Source organism: Erythrolamprus reginae, chromosome Z (assembly GCF_031021105.1).
Source record: "Erythrolamprus reginae isolate rEryReg1 chromosome Z, rEryReg1.hap1, whole genome shotgun sequence".
NCBI classification, from domain to species: Eukaryota; Metazoa; Chordata; class Lepidosauria; order Squamata; family Dipsadidae; genus Erythrolamprus; species Erythrolamprus reginae.
Window position 1 is genome coordinate 124,673,948 of NC_091963.1, and position 25,994 is coordinate 124,699,941.

The following is a 25,994-nucleotide window of genomic DNA, read 5'->3' on the forward strand; positions in this document are numbered from 1 at the left end:
TGTCGGGGGTGGCCATGGCTCCCTCTTCTCCCACCCCTATATCTACCACCAACACCTCCCGCCAAGCTGTCGGCTGTCACCGCAGGTTCCTCAAGCAGGAGCTGCCGCATCCCTCCAGGCAGCACAGTCATGCAGCCATAGAAAGTGCAGAGGGGGAGGTGGGCAGGGTCAATGGCCATGACGACAGGGAGCTTCCCTTGCTCTCATGAGGGTAGCTCTGAATCCCCATCGTCTGGGAGTCTTGGTTCTTCTGAACTGAGCCCTTACTTCCTTGCAAGGGAGGTGACATAGGAGATGCTGCTGGCGGTCCAATTGGGGGATCGGTAAACTCCCATCAGACAAATTGGCCTGTCTTGCACCAGCGGTGGTGCGAAGTTGGCCAGACAGCAATGGCTGTGCCGACAATAGTTGTGGGAAGACAACGCAATGCAGGTGATGAAAGAAAATCGGTAACATCTGGGAAGAGAAAAAAAGCTTGAGCATAGGCAAAGTGAAGAAGTACCTAACGGTGTGCTGGTGAGAATGGAGTGCTAAAGACTTTAAAAAAAAAATTATAAAAAGGAAAAAGAAAAGCCAGAAATGGGAATGTAGAGGCTGCTTAATAATGGAGGTGTGCAGCGAAAGCTACGATTCAGCAAATTGCCCAATATTTTCTCTTCTGCTTGGAAGGGCTTTAAAGGCTTTGTAAAATTGGAACTTGGCTTTGATTCGATTTGATTTGGATGATATTGGACTTTTTTTTTGGTTCTTTTTCTTGTCAGAATTATTTCCCTCTGTATTTAAGGAAGTGACGAATTGGTGTGGATTGGGTCTGCCGTCTTTTTGTCTTGAGGAGCTATTGCATTGCGATTCAAGATTTGCATTTCTATAGGTAAAAGAAGCTAATAGAGGATTAACAAATGGTTGTTTATTGGTTGTGTATCTTGCAAGGATGGAATCTCTTTGTAATCTTCTTAACTTCATGAAGAGAAGAGGACATTGGCATCTAAGTTTGTATACGTTGAATTCTATGTGGTAGAGACACTTTTGAATTCACATCTGGAGCTACAGTGGGAGTGGAAACATGAACGATAACAGCAACAGCAATCGTGGACGAAGGAATTTTGCAGAGACATGGTTACATAACTTGGTTATATAGTTCAGCAAGAAACTTTTACAAAAACTGCTTCTTTTATAATTAGTCGGAACTACAAATGGATTTATATTTGGAGAAAGATTTATGGACTTGAAATATGTTTGATAACGGATTGCACATGCGTCAAGGCTAGCGCGCCTCATTTTTTGAGCTCTAATTATTACATATTAAATAAAGGTGAAATTTCTCCTTAAAACACCATAAATCCTTCTTGAAGGAAAGTAGAAGAGTAAAGCATTCTCAGGAGATCAAAGAGAATCTAAAATCTGAGTTTCTAAGGAAGACGGGACTTCTTTCGCTATTACGAGTGAGTACAATCAATCTTAATAAAATGGCTGAAAGGTCTGAACCGAGCCTCGGCAAAATCGAGACAAAGCTGGATCAGCTATTACAAATTGTTTCAGGCTTTGAACAGAGGTTTCAGAAAGTGGAATTGGCTTTGGGAAATCTTTTTTTAGACTTTAAAACTGTTAAGAAGGAAGGAGAGGTGGCGGCAGAAAAAAGTTTGGGGGGAAAAGCTAAAATTCAGGATCAGACTTTTAAATAATTGAATTACAGAATTGCTAATTTGGAGGATTGTCAAAGGAGAAGGAATTTACGTCTGTGTGGATTTAGACCAGATTTTGCTTCAGGATCAAAATTAAATGAAGCAATTCTAGGTTGGATGCAAGCACAGGGTGTTCAGGTTCTTTCTGATGATATTATACAAGAGACCAGAGAAGAACAAGAGCCCAGTGGAACAAGAAAGCGAAGAAGTGGTTTCATCAGAGATGTTCTTGGACTGCAGTGTTAACTCTTATTTTTGTTGGGGGGAGATGGGAAAAAGGTAAAGGAAGTTAAAAAAAGTAAAAGAAGGAATCTTTTAAATGGATAAGGGAGAGTGGGAGAGGAATTTTTCTCTTTAATTATATTTAAAAGTGGTTGAAAGTGGAGCTCAGTAGGGTGGGACCACAATCCGGAGTAGTGCCTCATGATTCGACAAGATTTTTTCTTGTCCTCTCCCCTTTTGGTGGGGGGGAGCAGGGGGAAGGCACTTTGGGGGGAGTAACTGGGGTAAGGAAGGAGAAAACAAGCAAACCAAGAGTGAAACAAGAGGGGGAAAGGGATATTATTGTATATTATGAATGAGTGTAATATAATGGTTTTAAATGTAAATGGTTTGGGGTCTGATTTAAAATGCTACAGGATATTGAGAATGGCTAAGCAAAATAAGGTGGATATTATGATTTTGACAGAAACACATAAAAGACGGGGAGGAAGGGATAAATTGATTAATGATAGAAATTGGAAAAGGGATATGAATCTCAAGGAACGCAAAATAGTAGAGGTACAGTAATTTTTATTCACCTGAGGGTTTTATTTGAAGAGGTTGGAGTTCAGAAAGATAGAGAAGGAAGGTGGTTGTTTGTTAAAGGGAAAATTAATCAAAAGAAGTTGACATTGGCAGCAATTTATGGCCCGAATGTGAAAACAAAACAATTTATAATAAATACAAAAAGGAAGCTAGATAGCTTTATGGAGGACACAATGCTTTTGGCAGGAGACTTTAATATGCAATTAACAAATGGGATCAGAAATAGTAGGATGTTATACTTAAATAGACTTAATATGGTGGATCTCCATGCAAATATCCCAAATAGTTACGTATTATTCAGCAAGATATCATACATTTAGCTGCATTGACTATATATTAATGAATAGAGTGGGCAATACACAAGTTAAAAAGCTAGATATCAAAAGTATTTGGTTGTCAGATCATGCCCCACTATTGGCAAAATTGGAAATAGGTCAGGAATGCAATTAAAGAATTTGGAGATATAATGCAGTTGTAACTGTTAGTGAACAAGATAAAGATAAATTGCAGAGTTATGTGAATATTTTAGAATTAACGATATAGGTGATATTAAACAATCAATTGTGGGATGAATGCAAGCCTTTTATGAGGGGACAATGTATATGTATGGAAGCAGATATTAGAAAGAGGTAGGGTAGAGAAAGGGAAATGAAGATAAGTGAAATAGACGATACAAGAGCAGCTAAGATTAACTAATAGTAGGGATTGGAATAGTTTATTGACATTGAAAAGGAGACAATTGATGGTATATGATGAGATCTAATGGAATAAGATGAGAATGATGATGAGATAAAAAACTTTGAGTTGGGGGACAAAACCAATGCAACAAATGGCAAGATATTTGAAGAAGAGGAAAGAAAAATCATGTATATTAGCACTGAGAGACCCTAGTGGAGAGGTTAGATATGGTAATGAGCAGCTAGAGAAGATAATGAGAAAATATTATGAGGATTTGTATAAAGAGGAGCAGGTTAATATAGGAGTCCTCAGTGTTGGGAAAATAGTAAGCGAAGAAGACAAACAAATATTGAATGCAGAAATCACACAAAAAGAAATTGCTAGAGTAATTAAAGGGTTAAAACAAGCCAAAGCACTGGGCTCAGATGGGTTTACAGGGGAATTTTATAAAACTTATATGAATGTATTGTTGCCGTACCTGGGGAAACGAGATCTAAGAGAGCCTGGGTCCTACCGTCCTATCAGCTTGGCAAATCAAGATTATAAAATATTTATGAAGATATTGGCAAATAGACTTGAAAAAATTTTACTAAAAATAATTGGAGAGAATCAATACAGATTTGTGAAGGGAAGGAAAATAAGTGAACCAATTAGAAATGTAATAAATGTGACGCACCATGCTACCGTTACTAAAAGAAAATTAGGAATTTTGAAGTTAGATGTTTATAAAGCTTTTGATAAAGTTAACCACAATTATTTATATAAACTATGTAAGGAATTAAATATGGGGAATATATTTTGTGAAAGTATAAAAAGATTTATAAAGGGAATGAATGGACAAAGTTTGGGTCTGTGAGACCCGAAATAAAAGTTTGAGACCCTGTAAAACTTTTCCCCTGCATATCTGAAACTTGATATTTCACAGCTTTGCAAAATTTCAGGCGTTCTCTCTATGATAATTTTTTTTGGGGTGTGGGGGGCTTCTTTCTTGCTGAAAAAAAAGTCCCTAGAGCTCTGTTTCCAGGTCATTTGAAGAGCTTATGTGTGGTCAAATTGAAAACATTTTTCACTTGGAAAGTAGTCTGAACATTTCAGCACACAATGATATGAAATTTGAATTGAAAAAAAATATGCATATTGGTTTATTTTGATTATAAAAGGCAGACCCCCCTTTATTTGTGAACTTTTTTTCAATTTATAGATAGTTTAGCTTGCAAAATGTGTTCAATTTTACTAAAGTTGGTGTGGGATTGGTAGTTTGAACATTTATGAATATAAGAAAAATATAAATGAACTGAAAGAAATGATGCTTATTGGTTTTATAACATCAGAAATAAGGCTCTCCCCCGGCTGCTTGTAACCATTTTCACTTTAAAAAAATTTTAGGCTCCAAATCTAAAATATTTTTAATATCTTAGGCATTCATTTACTCAATTTAACATTGCTGATCATCATAAAAATATTTTGAGGGGTGGGAGCTAATTTTTTTCTGGGCAAAAAAAAATCACATTGAGTCTGTTTCTGGTCGTATACGACCCGGACAAAAAAGAATTTTTTTAGGGACTTGAATTTGGTCTTTTTGAAAATGTTTTTCACTGGGAAACTAGTTTGAACATTTATTAATGTAATGATATGAAAACTGAACTGAAAAAATTGATCCTTATAATTTTATTTTGATCAAAAAGCCTCCCTCCCCATTTTTTCAGAAATTCGTGTGAGTTTATATTTTTTTAGGCTACAAATCTCTAAGGAATTTCCCCCCAAAAGTTTTGATATACTAAATTGAACATTCCTGATAATAAGAAAAATAGAAATGAACTGAAAAAATGATGCTTATTTGTTTATTTTGGTCACAAAAGGGCCCCACCCCCCTCGCCCTTACTATGTGCCATTATTTTCACTTTTTATATATATTTGTCTAGAAATATTTGGAATATCATTTTGAAAAGCAAGCATTTTGATAGCCAGACAACTAATTTTATGAAAGAAATCCATTTTACTAAAAACAAGTATGTAATTTTTAAATTAACAGCATAGTTTCTATATAAATTGAAATAATTGAAAAAAGTGTGGGGAAGACTTTTATGTGCAAAATAAACAAATAAACATCAATTTTTTCAATTCAATTTTCATATCATTATGTTTAGAAATGTTCAAGCTACCAATCCCACACCAACCTTAGTAAAATAGAACGCATTTTGCAAGCAAAAGTATCCATAAATTGAAAAAGAAAATTCACAAAAATGGGGGGGGGGGTGCAATTCATCACCAATAAGCATTAATGTTTTCATTTCAATTTTCATTTCAATGTGTGCAGAAATGTCCAAACTTGTTTCCAAGTGAAAATAGCTTTCAAAAAGACCAAATATAAGTATCTAAAATGAACAATTTGCGGTCCATGTCCAATAGACCCGGGAACAGAAGATTAAGGTGTTTGGGTTTTTTGGTAAACTTTTACCTACACTTTTACTGTTCAGGTCAATTTGACCCGGGGGGAAAATTATTTTAGGTACTTGAATTTGGTCTTTGTGAAAACTTTTTTTACTGGGAAACTAGTTTGAACATTTATAAACGTAATGATATCAAAATTGAACTGAAAAAATTTATGCTGAAAAAATTTAAACAGTGGGGGGAGACTTTTATGTGCAAAATAAACAAATAAGCATAATTTTTTTCAGTTCAATTTTCATATCATTGTGTTCAGAAATGTTCAAACTACCAATCCCACACCAAATTTAGTAAAATAGAATGCATTTTGCAAGCAAAACTATCCATAAATTGAATTTTTTTTTCACAAAAACGGTGTGTGTGTGTGTGTGCATTTTATCAGCAAAATAAACCAACAAGCATTAATTTTTCATTTCAATTTTCATTTCAATGTGTGCAGAAATGTTCAAACTTGTTTCCAAGTGAAAAAAGCTTTCAAAAAGACCAAATATAAGTACCTAAAATAAACAATTTGCGGTCCGTGTCAAATAGACCTGGGAACATAACATTAGGGTGTGTTTTCGAACAGAACAGCAGGGTTAAATTAATATGTTGATTTAAAGTATTAATAATGTATTTTTTTTCTGTATGGAAATTTGACTTCTAGAATAAGAGGGGAAATTGCAACCCCAATTTTATGTTAAATGTGTGTTTGTATGTTTGTCAATTTTTGTGAAAAATCAATAAAGTTTATCTTTAAAAAAAGAGAATATAAGGAAAATCTAGAATACAAGAGTTAGGGAAATGAGAAGGAAAATATTACATAAGTGGTATTACACACCCGTTCAACTTGCACACTTTCAGCAGAACGTTAAAGGTATCTGTTAGCATGGGTGCCAAGATAAAGGAGTGTTTATGCATATGCTCTGGGAATGTGATCCAAGGATTGATTAAATGGTGGCAAAATGAGATACAAGTAGAGGTGCAAGAGATGGAAAATACAGTACAGAATATAAGGAAAATCAAGAATACAAGAGTTAGGGAAATGAGAAGGAAAATATTACATAAGTGGTATTACACACCTGTTCAACTTGCACACTTTCAGGAGAACGTTAAAGGTATCTGTTGGCATGGGTGACAAGATAAAGGAGTGTTTATGCATATGCTCTGGGAATGCCCAGTGCTGCAGAACCTTTGGCAAAAAGTGCAAGAGGATATTAATAGGATATTAAATATAAGATGTACGATTACTAAGGAAATGGCAGTATTAGTAAAAAGTAGTGAGATGGGAGAATACAGAGAAATAAAACAAGCAGCGATAGAAAGCGCTCAGGCGGTAATAGTCTTGGGGTGGAAAGATGCAACAAAATGGACAATGCAAAATTCAATTCGAGATTATGGATAAAAGGATGAATTTGATTAATGAAACTGATTTGCAACAGCTGATGGGGCGATAGGACAAGGTAAGACAATATATGGCGAGTTGGATCTGAGACCAAGGTATAAGAAACAAGTTGGAATCACTCTATAATATGTAAACAATAACAGCATCTTTAAAGAAAAAACATCTTTCTATTGCAAAGATGGCAACTACCTTAACTAAAATTAAATTTTAAGGAAACTTTTAGATTAGAGGGATTGTATTTTGATTGGGAGATAGAAGGGCTTGATGAAGGGGGAATTTACTAACAGGAACAAAGATAATTATGTTGTGAATAATATATAATTAAGATGTCTTTGCTTGCATCTATAAAACTATCTTTAGGGTAAAACTTAAAACATATTTTTTTAAAAATTTGGAAACAAGGGAATGAGACAAGTGGAGGTGGGCTATATTTTTTCTTGGAGGAAAATTAATATTAAGGTGTAATACAATCATATTGTTTTAAATATTCGGAGAAGGGGGGTGGAGTAGAGCTAGCATGTCGAAAAATGTAAGGGAAATATATTGATAATAATTGGAATTCACAGCATTGTCATCAGGTTTTTGTTATGTATAATCAATATGGAGCATGAAAGGATTGTAGAATTAATAATGGACTTAATGGAATTAATAGTGGAATTAATGGAGGTGACTTAGTAATGAACTGAAATATTACAGATAATATTTGGAGATTGAATTAAGATATTTAATTTACTGATTTATATTTAAGAAATTTGGAAATAGAAGATTATGTTGGTAATATTGGGAAATTGAACTAAGATTTTTAATTTAATGGTTTAAACTATAAGAAACCTGGAAACAGAAGATCATGCTTGATTTCTTTTTCTTTTTTAAAGGCGGTAAATTCCCCCACCATTGTCAGTGGTAATCACTGAATTTAGAACTTAGAGAATTATAGATTTTACAGATCACAATTTAGAAAGAAGGTTGAATTGAGGAAGGGGAACTTTCTTTTAATCTATTTGGATCAATACAATTAGAGTAGGGCACAAAGATTACGCTGGGTAAGCAGTGACAAAATTAGGATAGGGCATAAAGAGTCAGCTGGGTATGCAGCATTATACAGTGGTACCTCGAGATACGAGTTTAATTCGTTCCGGACCTGGGCTCTTAAGTCGAGCAGCTCTTATCTCGAACGACTTTTCCCCATAGGAATTAATGTAAATAATTTTAATTGGTTCCAGCCCTCAAAAAACTCACAAAGTTAGTCTAAATTATGCAGAAAGACATGTTTTCAATGAAGAAATGTACATGTACATATAAATGAATAATGAAGTTTCTTTCACTTAACTTGTAAACTTTCTTAAACTTTTAAATTTACATATGTTCAACTTCTCTGCCACCCAATCCTGTAGGACAGAGGTCCCCAACCCTTTTTGCACCAGGGACCGGCTTTAAGCGATCAAGAGAGGAATGGGTGAATGAATGGACGGAGGGTGGGAAGGAAGGAAGGAAAGAGGGAAGGGACAGGAACAGAGGAAGGAAGCAAGGAAACTTATGAAAGGGGAGAGTAAGAGAGGAATGAGTGAAGGGAGGGAGGGAAGAAGGTGGGAAGGAGAAAGAAAAGAAGAAATAGAGGAAGGGAAGGTAAAAGAGAGAAAGAAAAAGAGCAAGAAAGCAAGCAAGCAAGCAAGCAAGCAAGAAAGAAAGAAAGAAAGAAAGAAAGAAAGAAAGGGGGAAGGGACAGGAACAGAGGAAGGAAGCAAGGAAACTTATGAAAGGGGAGAGTAAGAGAGGAATGAGTGAAGGGAGGGAGGGAGGGAAGAAGGTGGGAAGGAGAAAGAAAAGAAGAAATAGAGGAAGGGAAGGTAAAAGAGAGAAAGAAAAAGAGCAAGAAAGAAAGAAAGAAAGAAAGGGGGAAGGGACAGGAACAGAGGAAGGAAGCAAGGAAACTTATGAAAGGGGAGAGTAAGAGAGGAATGAGTGAAGGGAGGGAGGGAGGGAAGAAGGTGGGAAGGAGAAAGAAAAGAAGAAATAGAGGAAGGGAAGGTAAAAGAGAGAAAGAAAAAGAGCAAGAAAGAAAGAAAGAAAGAAAGAAAGGCAACTTCAAAGAAAGGCTCACTGAGCATCTCTCACTCTCTCTCTCTTTCTATCCCTCTCTTTCTCTCTCTCCCCCCTCTCTCTTTCTCTTTCTCTCCCCTTTCTCTCACTCTCTCTTTCTCACTTTCTCTCTATCTCAGTATTTCCCAACCTTTTTTGAGCCGCGGCCGTTAGCCCGGCCGATTTTTCCCTGCTGCCGTTTTCGCGCAAAACTGTCCTGGACTCCCGGATCGCTCGCTTCTCCGGACCCCTCAGGCTGCTCCGCCCGGGATGAGGATCCTCTGGAGGGGCGCACGGGAAGGGCTTAAGCCGCCGCCTTTTCCCTTCCCCGTGGGAGCGCCAGACCTCTTGTCTGCCCGGCCCGAGGCACGAAACCGCTGCTTATGCCGGGCGGCTCGCCTGGAACACAAGCAATGCCGCCCGGCATAAGCAGCGATTTCGTGCCTCGGGCCGGGCAGACAAGAGGTCTGGCGCTCCCACGGGGAAGGGAAAAGGCGGCGGCTTAAGCCCTTCCCTGTGCTTCGGAAGCCGCCGAACGCCGTCAGAGGGGCGCGTCAGCGGCTTCTGAAGCACAGGAAAGGGCTTAAGCCGCCGCCTTTTCCCTTCCCAGTGGGAGCAAACATGCTTTGCACCTTCCTAACTCCCTCCCCCCCAGCCAAACCCCCAAAGCATGTTTGCTGCCACACGATTTAGCCAGGACAGGAGCGAAGTAACATGGAGGATTGGGGAGCTGAAACCGGGCGGTTTCAGCTTTCCAATCCTTCACGTTACTTCGCCGCTAACTCCTGAGGCGCGGAAGTTAGGAGTTAGCTCGCAAACGGCGCGGCTGTTTTAAAACGTCGCTGCCGGCCTGGGAGGCTTCCTAGCCCCCCACCGAACCCGGATTGGGGGTTGGGGGTGATCTGGAAAGCCCCCCAGGCCGGCAGCGACGTTTTAAAACAGCCGTGCCGTTTGCGAGCTAACTCCTAACTTCCGCGCCTCAGGAGATAGCTCGCAAACAGCGCGGCTGTTTTAAAACGTCGCTGCCGGCCTGGGGGGCTTTCCAGATCACCCCCAACCCGGGTTCGGTGGGGGGCTAAAAAGCCTCCCAGGCCGGCAGCGACGTTTTAAAACAGCCGCGCCGTTTGCGAGCTATCTCCTGAGGTGCGGAAGTTAGGAGTTAGCTCGCAAACGGCGCGGCTGTTTTAAAACGTCGCTGCCAGCCTGGGAGGCTTCCTAGCCCCCCACCGAACCCGGGTTGGGGGTTGGGGGTGATCTGGAAAGCCTCCCAGGCCGGCAGCGACATTTTAAAACAGCCGCGCCGTTTACGAGCTATCTCCTGAGTGTTTGGCCCACTCGGAATGTGAAATTCAATCCCCCCACCCCCAGCAGAAGCCAAGAACCCCCAGAGTGGGGCGGCAGGGGAGGCGACCGCCTCTCCACTCACCAAGTGCCGGGATACGAGCCGAGAAGAGCCGGACTGGCTTACTTTCCTTCCTTTCCGCGCTGATGCAGAGCCACTCGAACAAAGCGTCACGCCCCCCTGACGCTTTTGGCGGCAAAAGAGCCCAGCGTCACTTCGGAAGCCGCCGAAAGCGTCAGAGGGGCGCGACGCTTTGTTCGAGTGGCTCTGCATCAGTGCCGGAAGGAAGGAAAGTACTGTAAGCCAGTCCGGCTCTTCTCAGCTCGTATCGCGAATTTGAGCTCGGGAAACGAACAGAAATGTCTCTCCTCTCCCAGCTCTTATCTCGAGTAGCTCGTAAGTAGAGCAGCTCGTATGTCGGGGTTCCACTGTATTGAGAAATTGATTCCAGTGGGTTATTGGAGTTTTTTTCTTTCTTCTCCTCTTTTCTTTTCTGTTTATATATAAAGAAAGAGAAATTATTTTAGTGGTAATTATTGAAAACAGAATCTATGGAATTATAGAAAATACAGATCATAAATTTTGAAAGGTGTTTTAATTTATGGAAAGCTATAATTAATTTATATATAATGTCCAAGGATACTTTACCAGAAGAGCCCTTCATTCCTCCACTCAAAATAGAATACCCTACGAGACTAGACTTTCAATCCTGGGCCTAAAAAGCCTAGAACTAAGATGCCTTAAACAAAATCTAAGTATTGCCCACAAGATCATATGCTGCAACGTCCTGCCTGTCGGTGACTACTTCAGCTTCAACCACAACAACACAAGAGCACACAACAGATTTAAACTTAATATTAATCGCTCCAAACTTGACTGTAAAAAATATGACTTCAGTAACTGAATTGTCGAAGCGTGGAACTCATTACCAGACTCCATAGTGTCATCCCCAAACCCCCAACACTTTACCCTTAGATCATCTATGGTTGACCTATCCAGATTCCTAAGAGGTCAGTAAGGGGCAAGTACAAATGCACTAGAGTGCCTTCCGTCCCCTGTCCTGTTGCTCTCCTATATCTCCTATACCTTTCTTCTATTCCTATATCTCTTCTTCTATTCTTTCATTGATATGTTCTATTACTATATCTTCTTTTCTATTCTTTTGTAGATATATTTTACTATGAGTATCTCCTCTATAACCTTCATAATGTATTTTACTATGTGTGTGTGTGTGTGTGTGTGTGTATATATATATATATATATATATATATATATATATATATGTGTGTGTGTTAAATGTTTTTTTAGCTGGAATTTTTTTAAAAATTAAGGGAGACTAGTATGGTCCCATTTCGGCCTTGTTCTGGCCTCATCAGCTAGCCACACCCTTTCTTTATATATATATATATATATATGTTTTCGTAGATTTTCACGGGTACAGGTATGACGGTCTTGGTATATTCGGGTTTCTTCCCGTGTAGGATTTGGAAATTTCTGGCGACGTTTCGATGAGGTCTCACTCATCATCTTCAGGCTGGTGTTTCTGTCCTTTTTCTCAGGCGAAGACTGCGAGACCTGAGCTGCATTCCTTCTATAAATACTGGTGGCTGGGTGTGGTTTGATGGCTCAGTAATTGCCTGCTGTGTAGAAACTTCCTGGTGAGTCAGAGGGGTAACAATAGGGGTCGTTGATGTAGCTGAGGTATGCTGGTTAGTTAATGGTTGTAGATTAGGCGTGATGTCCTGTGTAGTTAGAACTTGTAGGCTGCTTGATTGCTTTACAATGTGTGTCCTGAGTCTGGTTTCTGTGGCTGGGATATGTTTGAGGGCTGGTTTCCAGATGTCTGGTAAGCGAGAGGTATCATCCCGCTTGTTCATATTTTGGGGATGTTTTTCTATCTCGATCGCTTCCATGATTATTCTTTTGCTGTAGTGTTCTGTTTTGGAAATTAATTTGGTACTGTCAAAATCAATTTCATGTCCTGTGGTTTTGAAGTGTTGGAAAAGGGAGGAGGTTTTTTCTTTTTTCTTTAATGCATTCTTATGTTCTGCAACACGTGCATTAACTCTCCTGTTTGTTTGTCCAATGTATGTGGCTGGGCAGATTTTACATGGTATTTGATAAACTCCCTGGTTTTCAAGTTGGATATTGTCTTTTGGGTTTCTTAGGATTTCCAGACATCTGGAAACCAGCCCTCAAACATATCCCAGCCACAGAAACCAGACTCAGGACACACATTGTAAAGCAATCAAGCAGCCTACAAGTTCTAACTACACAGGACATCACGCCTAATCTACAACCATTAACTAACCAGCATACCTCAGCTACATCAACGACCCCTATTGTTACCCCTCTGACTCACCAGGAAGTTTCTACACAGCAGGCAATTACTGAGCCATCAAACCACACCCAGCCACCAGTATTTATAGAAGGAATGCAGCTCAGGTCTCGCAGTCTTCGCCTGAGAAAAAGGACAGAAACACCAGCCTGAAGATGATGAGTGAGACCTCATCGAAACGTCGCCAGAAATTTCCAAATCCTACACGGGAAGAAACCCGAATATACCAAGACCGTCATATATATATATATATATATATATATATATATATATATATATATATATATACACACACACACACACACACACACACACACACATATATACCCACTAAAACTCTCATTGTGTGTTGGACAAAATAAATAAATAAATAAATAAATAAATAAATAAATAAATAAATAAATAAATAAATAAATAAATAAATAAATAAATAAATAAACAAACAAACAAACAAACAAACAAACAAACAAACAAACAAACTTTAAATTGGAATAAGGAAGGGGAACTTCTTCTTTTATCTATTGGGTCCAACACTCTTACATTAGGGCATGATGATTCCGCTGGGTTTGCAGCAATAAAATTAGAGTAGGGCATGAAGATTCCACTGGGTATGCAGCGATATACTTAGATTTGGTCATCAGGGGTTTCTTTTTTTTCCCTCTCTCCTTTTTGATTTTCTTTTTTTCTTTTTGTTGTTAAAAAATAGGGCAAGAGATTCTCAGGAAAGGAATGTAATTATTTCATAGGATATAGACATTAGGAAGGTTTGAATCGACTTCCGGTTTGGCGGAGATCGCGGCGGGACATCTTTGGCAGGGCTCTGCCAGGCGATCCCTTCTACCCCCTCCGAAGGTCGCATTTGCGATCGGATCGGGCTCGGATGGCCCGATCCCAGAACAGGGGGCTCCCCTCTGCCCGAGGAGCCATCGCTGAGACTCCGGAGGCAGCGGTTCGCCCCGCAGCTTCGAAGACGGGAGAACCGATCCTCTTTGCCTAAGAGGACCGGCCAGCGCTTTCTCCCCTCACCCAGCGGGAAGCTAAGAAAAATTTTTGAAGTGAAAGTTCTACATTTAACCGACTGAAAAAGAATACATTCGATAAAGGACTCAAGGTAAAAAATTTCCTCTTTGTTTCAAGACTAGAATTAGAAGATTCGATCGTTCTGAAGCCTCAAGGGAAAGCTTTCTTTAACAAGACGAAAGCGAAAGTTTTTTCTCTCTTTGAGACTCATCCGCAAATAACAGCCGAGACTAATTCTTCTCATTTTCATTGTTTCCATTTTGCATTTGAACTTTGGAACCTATAAAACATCTTTTCCATCTTATGCTCTAATAAAAGAACTTAAACTGGAAATGACTATTTAGAAAATTATAATGGCTAAAAGAAATCAGTAATGATGAGCAAAATTTCTTTTTTATAGTCTGCTAAAAACATTGTGTTCCGGGCTGACATTTCAACAGCGGAGGAATATAACTTTGTTGCCTTATTTTTTTTTCTCATCCTGCTGTCTCTGCAACATAATATAACAACTTGATAATAAAAGGGAAATAGAAGGAATTGACACCTTTCCTTTGGAATATTCACCCTTGGATTAACCTAGCTGGATTATCTGCTGATTGCCTTTGGATTACTTTGGATTACTTGCTGATTGCCTTTTTCTTGGGATTATTTTTTTTTGAGAACCTTTTCACATCTGCCTGGTCATATGAACTTCTGACTTCTAACCCGACTCCATTTTGAGATCTACTTTTTTTGCCTTTGTCTTGAATTTGGAAAAGAACATAGACTCCATTTTAATCACAAAGAAAATTATTAATTTGACTTTCTTTCTTTTTGAGACCTGCAACTGGGATTAAGTATAACTGTATCTTCTGACATTTGGATTTACATTTTCCATTTATTTAGTATAATTTCTTGATTTATAAGAAGACTATAACTACATATATTGTGTTTTCTTTTTGATTAATTAATCCTTTTTTGACCCCCCTCTGATTTTCCTTCTTTTTACTCCTATCTGTAAAAGAAGTTTGAATTGAAGACTATGCACTGTTAACAAACCTTGGTTTCCTGCTCTATTCTAATTATTTGAATTGAAATATTCCCCCTTTTTTCTTTCTCTCCCCTTTTTTCTCCCTCTTTTTACTTTCTTATTAAGTCTCTTTTCTCTTCCTCTTTTTTCTTCACCTCCTTAGAATCTCCCTTTTTAAAATAGTTATTATCTTTTCTTCGCTGTTATTTACTCTGCCTTCTTATTAGACCATTTATTTTTAACCTTTACTTGTTTTTTATTCCTAAAAGTCTCACATTTGTTTTCTTTGGTATTATATTTTTAAATTTTTAAATTTTTAAAATAATAACAATAATAATAACAATAATATATATTGGATTTTGAATTTTGAATTTTCTTGACAACTGAATAGTTATAATTTAAGGGTAATTGTTAATAAAACAGATTGAATAGATTTGGAATTTATAGAAATTTTCTCCCTTTTACCACACACAAATTTAGATTGATTTAAATTAATTTGAATTTTAAATAGTGGATTCAAAATTGATAATGTCAAGTTCTTCAACTTTTGTTAAAACGGTTAAAAAACAAACTACTGCAACAATCTCTTCTCCACAAGTGTCGCCGCGTCCTTCCCCGACGCACCAGGCGTTAGTTATGTCTTCCAAGGATAAAGAAAAAGATAAAACAATGCAGCCCAACTTTGCAACACTACAAGAAACTTTAAACAATATGCAGGACTTTATGTTTAAATCTCAAGAAAATGCTACCCAACAAAGAGAGGCTATAAAAGAGGATGCAACACAACAAAGAGAAGCTATAAAAGCAGACCTGACAGAATTTAAAAAGGAGATGGCCCAATTGAAAGCTGATATGGGCGAGGTGAAAGACCAGATAAGGGAGATTCAACAAACACTACAAGAAAGTGATGATCGAGTGAAAAAGGTTGAAGAGAAATCTGACAAAAATGCAAAAAGAATAGACTATCTTGAAGGGAGAGCTGATGCAAGACATAGAAGACATGATGAATCAATCATTCAGTTGGAGATGCAACGTGCTTCGTATGGACTATGATTTCAGAATATGAAAGAGGAAAAAGATGAAGATTTAAAAATGACTATGGCGGAAACTATTGGAGGAATACTCCAGGAGGATCCTGCTGCGCTAGCGAAAGAAATCGATGAAGTTTACAGAACTTCGAATAGCTACATCCGTCGCCACAACCTCCCAAGAGAGATTCATATCAAATTTACCAGGAAAACTTTGCGAGATGACATACTCCACTGGGCAAGAAACTCCAAACTCCAACATCAAGGAGTTGAAATAAAAATATTAAAACAAGTTCCAAGAAGTGTCAGAGAGAGCAGAAGAGACTACCATTTTCTTACCAGAATTTTGATCAAAGAAAATATAACCTATCGTTGGTTAATCCCACAAGGTCTTTCTCTGACATGGCGCTCTACAAGATACAAGCTGGAAAACGTAAAACAAGCTAGGTATTTCTTTGAAAATAGTGGCATTAGTCACATGGACTTTTCAGATAAGCAACAAGAGGCTCAACAACAACCAGCACAACAGCAACCAGGGGAGAAATTAGCAATCCAACAAGAAGAACTTCTGGGGGCCACTGCCCAGGCAATAGAGCAGGACCAAGGTGCTAGAAGAGTTCAACCTCAGCGAGAAACCAAAAAACCTACTAAATGACAACAAGTAAAGATCTAAAGATCTTTTCGGTAAATGTTAATGGACTTAATGAACCACGGAAAAGGAAACAAATCTTTTCTAAAATCAGAAGTCAAAATGCTCAAATTGCAATATTACAAGAAGTACATATTAAAAAAGAAAATCAAAAATTATTGTTGAATCCTAAAATTGGAAAAATGTATGCTGCATTAGCAGATCAAAAAAAAAGAGGTGTGGTGATGTATGTAGAGAATTCTATAAATTCCAAACAAATATACAAGGACAATGACGGTAGAATACTGATTGTACAAGTTGATATCGAACCTAGACCTATAGTGGTTGTTTCAATTTACGCTCCCAATGAAGATCAAATGACATTTTATAAAAATTTACATCAAATAATAATAGATTTAGCTATTGAGAATGTATTAATAATAGGTGATTTTAATGCTATTGTGAACAGGCAACTAGACCATTCAGGGGGGGGAAGTAATAATAAAAGGAAAAAAAGGAAAAAAACAAGAAGAAATTTACTACCTAGTACTTTCCAAAAAATGAAAGCAGAATTACTGTTAAATGATATATGGAGGGAAAGACACCCCCATAAAAGACAATTTACGTTTTATTCTAACCCCCACAAAATCTGGACAAGAATAGATATGGTATGGACACCAAAAATGGTCGCAGAACAAATAAGGGAGGTAGAGATAGATGTTAATACATGGGCCGACCACAATCCAATAGTGGTTTATATAAGAATGAATAATAAACAGAATATTTGGCGGATGAACAGAAATATATTAAACGATAAGAAATATAAGGATTGGATCGAAAAGGAATTAAAAATATTTCTTGAAATTAATAAAACTCCAGACACCACTCCACAGAATTTATGGGATACACTCAAAGCTTATATAAGAGGGTTAACAATATCCTATATAGCAAAATACAACAAGGAAAATAAATTAAAGTATGTACAATTAATAAATGAATTAAAACAATTGGAATTTGCATCGCAGCAACACACCAAGAACAGAGATTTTAAAACAGAAATAAATGTAATTAAACATAAAATCAGAATTATAGAACAAAATCAAATAACTGAAAAAATTAAAAGAGCAAAACAACATTATTTTGAACATGCAAATAAACCAGGCAGATGGCTAGCATATAAACTTAGAAAGCAGAGTCAATCCAAATTGATAAAAAAATTAGAAGATAAAGATGGTACAATAAAATATGATACAGAAGGAAAGGCGGACATTGTGTATAATTTTTATAAAGATCTCTATGCCAAAGATAATGTTAGTGAAGATGAAGTTTTTAATTATTTACAGGCTTCAAAATTACCACAAATAACAGAAGACCAACAGACTATTTTGGATGGACCAATAACAATGGAAGAACTCCTAACTATAATTAAAAAACAGAAAAACAACAAGGCCACTGGTCCAGATGCTATACCGGCAAAATGGTACAAGATAGAAAATGAAATAATAAGAAACCATATGTTAGAAACTTTTAATTTATGTAGACTTGAGGGCAAAATTCCGAAATCTTGGTCAGAATCGTTGACAACTTTAATACACAAATCCGGCACCGACCCAGTAAAAATCAAAAATTATAGACCCATATCTTTATTAAATGTAGATTATAAAATATTTATTGCCATTTATGCAGATAGACTTAAAAGAATTATAAATGGAATAATACACCAAGACCAAAATGGATTTCTACCAGGGAGACAAATTAAAAACAATCTTAGAACTGTAATAAATACATTAGAATACTATGAACAACATTCAGATAAGACAGCATCTTTAATGTTTTTAGATGCTCAAAAGGCCTTTGACAACGTCAACTGGACATTTATAAAAATGCAATTAAATAGAATGAGATTTGGCCCAAAATTTGTTAATTTAATAGATACTATATATTCAAAACAAACGACTAAGATAATATTAAATAATAATCAATTACCAACACTTGATATAAATAAGGGAGTTCGTCAAGGATGTCCTATATCACCATTGTTATTTATTATGACTCTTGAAACTTTATTAATTAAAATAAGAGCGGATTCTGAAATAAAAGGGTTAACTATAGGAGACGAAACTTACAAACTTCAAGCCTTTGCAGACGATTTAACGTTTATAATTGAAGAACCGATAACAACAGTTCCTTCTTTATTGCAAACTATTGAACAATACGGAAAGGTAGCAGGTTTAAAGATAAATAAAAGCAAAACTTTTTTCTTAACTAAAAATATGAATAAAATACAAGAAACTAAATTAGAAAATATCTCTGGAATAAAAACCGTAAAGAAAGTAAAATACTTAGGAATAAATTTAACAGCGAAAACAATAACATTAAAAAATGATAATTATATAAAATTATTATCAGAAATTTAAAAAGATTTAGAAACGTGGAATAACCTGAAAATATCATTTTTAGGAAGAATTGCCACAATCAAGATGAATATTTTGCCTAAGGTTTTATTTCTCTTTCAGGTAATTCCAATAAATCCAGGGGGAACTTTTTTTAGAACTTTGACAAATTTAGTTAAAAAATTTATATGGCAAGGGAAAAAAGCAAGGATAAAAATAAACTGTTTAGAAGACATTAAAGAAAGAGGAGGATTTGGTCTTCCAAACTGGAAATTATATTACCAGGCCGCCGCCTTAACATGGATTAAAGATTGGATAACTTTAGAGAATAAAAGAATATTAAATTTAGAAGGACATGATCTCATGTTGGGTTGGCATGCATTTATATGGTACGACAAGGAAAAAAATCACTCATATTTTAAAAGACACACATTAAGGAAGTATTTATTAGAGGTTTGGAAAGACATAAAGAAAAATCACTTCTTAAATGTTCCAGAATGGATAGCCCCCCTAGAAGCAATAACACATCCAAAGTCTATAAAAGACACGAAAATATTTTATAGATATAAAGAACTATTAAATGACCAGATGAAGCTAAAGCCTAGGAATAAATTACAAGAAGAAGGGATAATAATAGACTGGTGGCATTATGCCCAGATTCGATCCAGATACCAGAAGGATAAAACTCTTTACATTTTTAATAAAAGTAAGAATTTGCTAAGTAATTTAATTACCACCAATTCAGTAAAAATGATAGGGAAAATATATAAATTTCTTATTGCTCACAAAAATATAGAGTTGACTTTAAAAGATACTATGATAAGATGGTGCAGAAATATAGGTAAGGAAATAGATATAGATACTTGGGAAAAAGTTTGGATTAATAATTGGAAAATGACCAAGTCAGTTTCATTAAAAGAAAACCAAATTAAAATGTTTTATAGATGGCATCTCCCACCAAATAGGATAGCAAAAATGTTTCCCAAAACATCCCCACTATGTTGGAAATGCAAGAAAGATATAGGAACTTATTACCATCAATGGTGAACATGTGGTAAAGCTAAAATTTATTGGAAGATGATTGAGAAGATATTAAAAGAAATATTAAAGCATGATATAGATAACACCCCGGAATTTTACTTATTAGGAATTACCAATCAGACTTACAAGAAAGAAACTCTTTATTTAATCATACACATATTAACTGCGGCTAGAATAATATATGCGCAAAACTGGAAGGGGGAGGAAATCCCCAAGAAAGAAGAAGTTATAGCTAAAATATTAGATTGCGCCGAAATGGATATGATGACAAGACGATTAAACGATCAAGAAGATACTAAATTTTATGAAACATGGAATAATATATATAAATGGTTAGATAAGAAAAAATAAGAGATGTATCTGTTTTTATTTAGGTAATAACAATATTAATATTAGTTCAAATGTATTTGTTGATGATTATGATATAATAGTTTATTCACAAGCAACATATTAAGAATTTTGGTTTATGTATGTTTAGTAACTGAGACTTGTTTAAATGTTTGATTAGATGAATATATGGTTTATGTATGTTTAGTAACTGAGACTTGTTTAAATGTTTGATTAGATGAATATATTACACATAAGCAACATATTAAGAATTTTTACTTATACCGTACTAACATTGCACTTAAGATTTGAAAATTTTTTACTAGACTTTTTAACATTTAACAAATATTTGATTATGTATTCTTTTTTCTATTTGAATGTATACTTTCAAAAGAAGCGGGGAAATACATCCCCACTCTATGTTTAATGTTTGTATGTCTGTATGTCCATTTTATGAAAAATAATAAAAAAATTAAAAAAAAAAAGGAAGGTTTGAATCAATGTTTTTTTTTCTTTCTTAATTAGAATTATTGTTTCATGATTTAGACTGGGATGGAGGAGTTCAGTGGTTTATAGATGAACTTTAAGGTTCGGTAATTTTTGATGGTGTTATACTGAGCTATTTTGGGAAGTTGATGAGAGGAGGAGGAAAGATTCTTTTCCCTCCTCTTCCCTCTTCTCTTTTTGGTTTGATTTATCTCTTTCTTTTTTTCTATTTTTTTAGTAGTACTTTTCTCATTCTCCTTTTTTTCTTTTTACATATACTTTCCTCTTTTTTCAACACATGTTTCTTGCCTCTTTAAATTCTACTTTATTTTTTAAATTCTTACACTTTTTATGATTCCTATAAAGGAATTATTACTAATTAGGTTTTACAATATGGCTAATTTGGTGAATTATTTCACCAATATTGAGATTTTAATTGGTCCCCCCCCCTCCCTTGATTTGTATATTGGAAGGTGTTGGTGTTTTTATCTTTATTCTTTTAAAAAATTCCTTTTATTTTTTTATTTTTAAAAATTCCTTTTTAATGGGCATTTACTAATAAAAAAGGTTAATAAATATATATGAAAATTGAAATGGAAGAAATGTGGAGAAATTTGAAATACTACATTTTAATTAATTTGACAAATGAAAGAGAGTAAGGAGAGGGAGAGGTACCTGGGAGAGGGAAAGAATGAGAGAAAGGAAAAAGAGGGAAAAGAGAGAAAGAGAAGTGGAGAGAAAGAAAGAAAAGGGAAAGAGAGGGAGGGAAAGAGAGAAGGAGAGAGAGAAGGAGGGAAGGAAGGAAGGAGAAATGGAGGGAACAAGAAAGGAAGGAAGCAAGGAAGGAAAGAAAGAAGGAAAGGAAGAAGGAATGAGAAATGGAGGGAACAAGGAATGAATGAATAAAGGAAGGAGGAAGAATGAAATGAATGGAGGGACAGAGGAAGGAATAACTTTTTGTGGGGGGATTATTTTTATTTTTCTCTCAACATATATTCAAACAATACAGTGTACCATCTAATTTTCAATGAATAAAATGCAGTACTGTATTTTGTTAGTAACTAATATCAATCATCCAAAAAGTTGCAAAAGTTTTTTTTTCTAATTTTGTCATCCAGTTACATATATCTTCTTTTAGTTAAATTCCCTCCTTAACATTCCTTCAAAAAGTACAACACCAATTATATTTCTAACTTAATAATCATTATGCCAAAACGTTTCCCTCTTTCTTTATGCATTTTTCTATAAACCAAGAAAACCTTGTATAGCCAATCAAACGTTAACAAAAGAAAATTAAGAGAAAAGACTTCCCAGGACCATGATGGCGAATTAAGGGAAAAGACTTCCCAGGACCATAATGGCGATCATGCCAGAGGTGGCACACAGAATCCTATGTGGGCATGTGTGCTGTTGCTAGCTGCTCTTCCGGTTTCTGATGCACACATGTGCTGGAGCACTGGGAAATGGCCTGGAAATGGCCAAAAGCAAGGACATTTTTCAGGACATTTCTGGGCCATTTCATGAGGTTGTTTTCAGCCATTTTCTTAGCAGAAAACTGGCCAGGAACCTGGCCAAAAAACAGGCATGTGCTAACCAGCCAGCTGGTCATCAGGTTTCTGATGATATGGTGCGCGCACATGCACACATGTTCTGGCTTGGGCACTTGGTCCCAAAAAGGTTCACCCTCACTATCCCAGGAGAAACCATAAATATGAAATGTTCTGTTATGTTCACTTAGAACCTCTGGATCAGTAATTCATATCTTACAAGCAAGGCAATAAAACTTGGAGGAAATGGGGAAAAGACAGCATATTTCTTCACCATGATGACCTTTTGTTTTTTTTTCTGAAGGTAAATATTCAATCAGAAGACCAAATAACCCTGTAATTGGATACCTTGGAAAGGAAGTAATTCTGCCATGTATGCTAGAAACTCTAGAGTCACTTGCAAAAGTCAACATCAGCATTCAGTGGGTTTTGGAAAAATCAGAAAAAATTGAAGTGAAAAACTATAACAAAAACTATGGAGAAATACAGAATAGACGATATCAAGATCGAACTGAACTCTTTGTTTCTGAGATTAATAAAGGCAACATGTCTCTACTTCTGAGGAATATAAGTCTCTTTGACGAAGGACTCTACACCTGTAAAATCTTCCTTGGCTATTGGTATGACAAGGTGATGGTTCAGCTGGCTTTAGCAGGTGAGATTATTTTTTTATGTTCTTAAAATAAGTCAACATTTTTAGAATGCAAAAGATTGTGCTGCAAATAAGCTAAACTCTTTTCATTGCGATTTTATCAGCCTTAAATCTGATATCGACTACATTGTGCCAAACAGCAAAGACTGTTCTGGGTCCTATTCTTTTTAATATGTTTGTGAGTGACATAGGGGAAGGTTTGGTAGGGAAGGTTTGCCTATTTGCCGATGACTCTAAAGTGTGCAATAGGGTTGATATTGCTGGAGGGGTCTGTAATATGGTAAATGATTTAGCTTTACTAGATAAATGGTCAAAGCAATGGAAACTGCAGTTTAATGTTTCCAAATGTAAAATAATGCACTTGGGGAAAAGGAATCCTCAATCTGAGTATTGCATTGGTAGTTCTGTGTTAGCAAAAACTTCAGAAGAGAAGAATTTAGCGGTAGTGATTTCTGACAGTCTCAAAATGGGTGAGCAGTGTGGTCGGGCAGTAGGAAAAGCAAGTAGGATACTTGGCTGCATAGCTAGAGGTATAACAAGCAGGAAGAGGGAGATTGTGATCCCCTTATATAGAGCGCTGGTGAGACCACATTTGGAATACTGTGTTCAGTTCTGGAGACCTCACCTACAAAAAGATATTGACAAAATTGAAGGGGTCCAAAGACAGGCTACAAGAATGGTGGAAGGTCTTAAGCATAAAACGTATCAGGAAAGACTTAATGAACTCAATCTGTATAGTCTTATGGACAGAAGGAAAAGGGGCATGATCGAAACATTTAAATATGTTAAAGGGTTAAATAAGTTTCAGGAGGGAAGTGTTTTTAATAGGAAAGTGAACACAAGAACAAGGGGACACAATCTGAAGTTAGTTGGGGGAAAGATCAAAAGCAACATGAGGAAATATTATTTCACTGAAAGAGTAGTTGATCCTTGGAACAAACTTCCAGTAGACGTGGTTGGTAAATCCACAGTAACTGAATTTAAACATGCCTGGGATAAACATATATCCATCCTAAGATAAAACACAGGAAATAGCATAAGGGCAGACTAGATGGACCATGAGGTCTTTTTCTACCGTCAGTCTTCTATGTTTCTATGTTTCTAAGACAATGCACCCATTTTAATGTACTTAATGTTTTTTTTTATTATTCCTCTTCAATTTAATAAAATATACCTTTTATCCCTAGTTTCTATTTTATGACTCTGTAATATCTTAATTTAGAGTAGAGTGAGTGAGAATAGTTAGAGCTGAGTGTTTACTGGCCAGATGCCCTTTCTGATGCCACACAGAGTTTGCAGCAGATATTTTTTCTTTGCTTTCTATGAGAGAAATATCTACTGCAACCTAGGATTGAAATCTTAATCTCTGAATGGAAGATAAGCATCTTCATCAATAGGCCAACATGTGGTTTGTGCCTCTTATCCCTAAAGAATATTTATTGATATTTTCATAAATGGGTTTCATGGGTTTATCTACAGCAGTAATGGGTTGCTCCCAGTACAGCCCAGTTCTATGAACTGGTAGCAGAGTTGGAAGGCTTCACTCACCTGTCCTAGATGCTTCTGCACATGCACAGAATTGTCATGATTACAATGTATGCGTAAATAGTTAACGATGAGATTTGCAACCCATTGCTGACCTGTAATATGATGCAGCTAAGAAATCTTTCTGTGAGATCTTATCACCAATAATTTTCAATAATTCTGATATCCTAGAACAGTGATGGTGAACCTTTATTCTCGGGTGCCAAAAAAGTGTGTGTGTGTGCTACTGCCCACATCCAAATTAAATGCCTGGGGAGGGTGAAAACAGCTTCTCCCACCCCCGGAGGCCCTCTGGAGGTGGGAAACAGCCTGTTTCCCAACTTCTGGTGGGCTCACTAGGCTCATGTTTCCCTCTCCCCAGACTCCAAATGTTTCCCTGGAGCTGGGAGTAGGGTAAAAATGCGCTTCCCACTCCCCCTTTGCCCAGAGGCTCTCTGGAAGCCAAAAACATCCTCCCAGAGTCTCTGTTCAAGCCAAAAATCAGCTTGCCAGCATACACATGCACATTGGAGCTGATCTAAGGCAACGGCTCTCGTGCCAGCAGATATGGCTCCATATGCCACCTGTGACACCCATGCCATAGATTCACCATCACTGTCCTAGTCTAAAATTAAACTCTAAGGAAAAAACAAAATAGCAGTTTATTTCTTTATTTGTTTATTTATTTATTTATTTATTCATTCATTCATTCATTTATCTATTTATCTATCTATCTATCTATCTATCTATCTATCTATCTATTTATCTATTTATTTATCTATCTATCTATCTATTTATTTATTTATTTATTTATCTATTTATCTATTTATCTATTTATCTATTTATCTATTTATCTATTTATCTATTTATCTATTTATCTATTTATCTATTTATCTATTTATCTATTTAAGATATCCTTCCTGGCCGGCCAAAATGTGGACTCCAGGAAGGATGTCTTCGTGACGTCAAAGCTCCACCCATGGAATTCCTTATTGGGATTCCCCACCTCCTTTCCAGCCTTCCGACCGGCCTGACAGCTCCGCAGCTCTTTTGAAAAGCTAACAGCCGGGTGGCGGGGCTTCTCAGCGTCCTCCTAAACCCGAATGCCGACCCCGAACTTTTGCTGAACTTCCGGGTTTGGCGTTCGAGAGAACACCGAGAAGCCCCCCGGCTGTTCCAAAAGGCAACAGCCGGGCGGTGGGGCTTCTCAGCGGCCTCCTGAATGCCGAACCCGGAAGTTCGGCAAAAGTTCGGGTTTGGCGTTCGGGTTCGGGAGGACACCAAGAAGCCCCCCGGCTGTTTCAAAAAGTAACAGCCAGGTGGTGGGGCTTCTCGGCGGCCACCCGAACCCGAACTTTTGCTGAACTTCCGGGTTCGGTGTTCAGGCGGTGGGTTCGTAAGATGGAAAAAGTTTGGAAGAAGAGGCCCAACCCAGGACCATTTCAAGGCAGTTAATTTATTCATAGCCGACAACTATATTCTGTATGTATCAGCTGGGAAAAAAAAATTCAGTTAAAAAAAAAATTCAGCTAAAAACATTTGATACATACATACATACATACATACATACATACATACATA

The 25,994-nt window shown here is 36.8% G+C and overlaps 1 protein-coding gene across 1 annotated transcript in view; it reads left to right on the forward strand.

Annotated features, from left to right (window-relative positions):
- The first annotated feature begins 389 nt into the window (after positions 1–389).
- The window catches only part of LOC139154072 (origin recognition complex subunit 4-like), a 39,507-nt gene continuing 13,902 nt past the window's right edge, over positions 390–25,994 (forward strand). Inside the window, 4 exon segments of the mRNA XM_070728503.1 lie at positions 390–449; positions 1,353–1,552; positions 1,694–1,923; positions 22,542–22,892. Of these exon segments, the coding sequence (XP_070584604.1) occupies positions 390–449; positions 1,353–1,552; positions 1,694–1,923; positions 22,542–22,892 (841 nt within the window).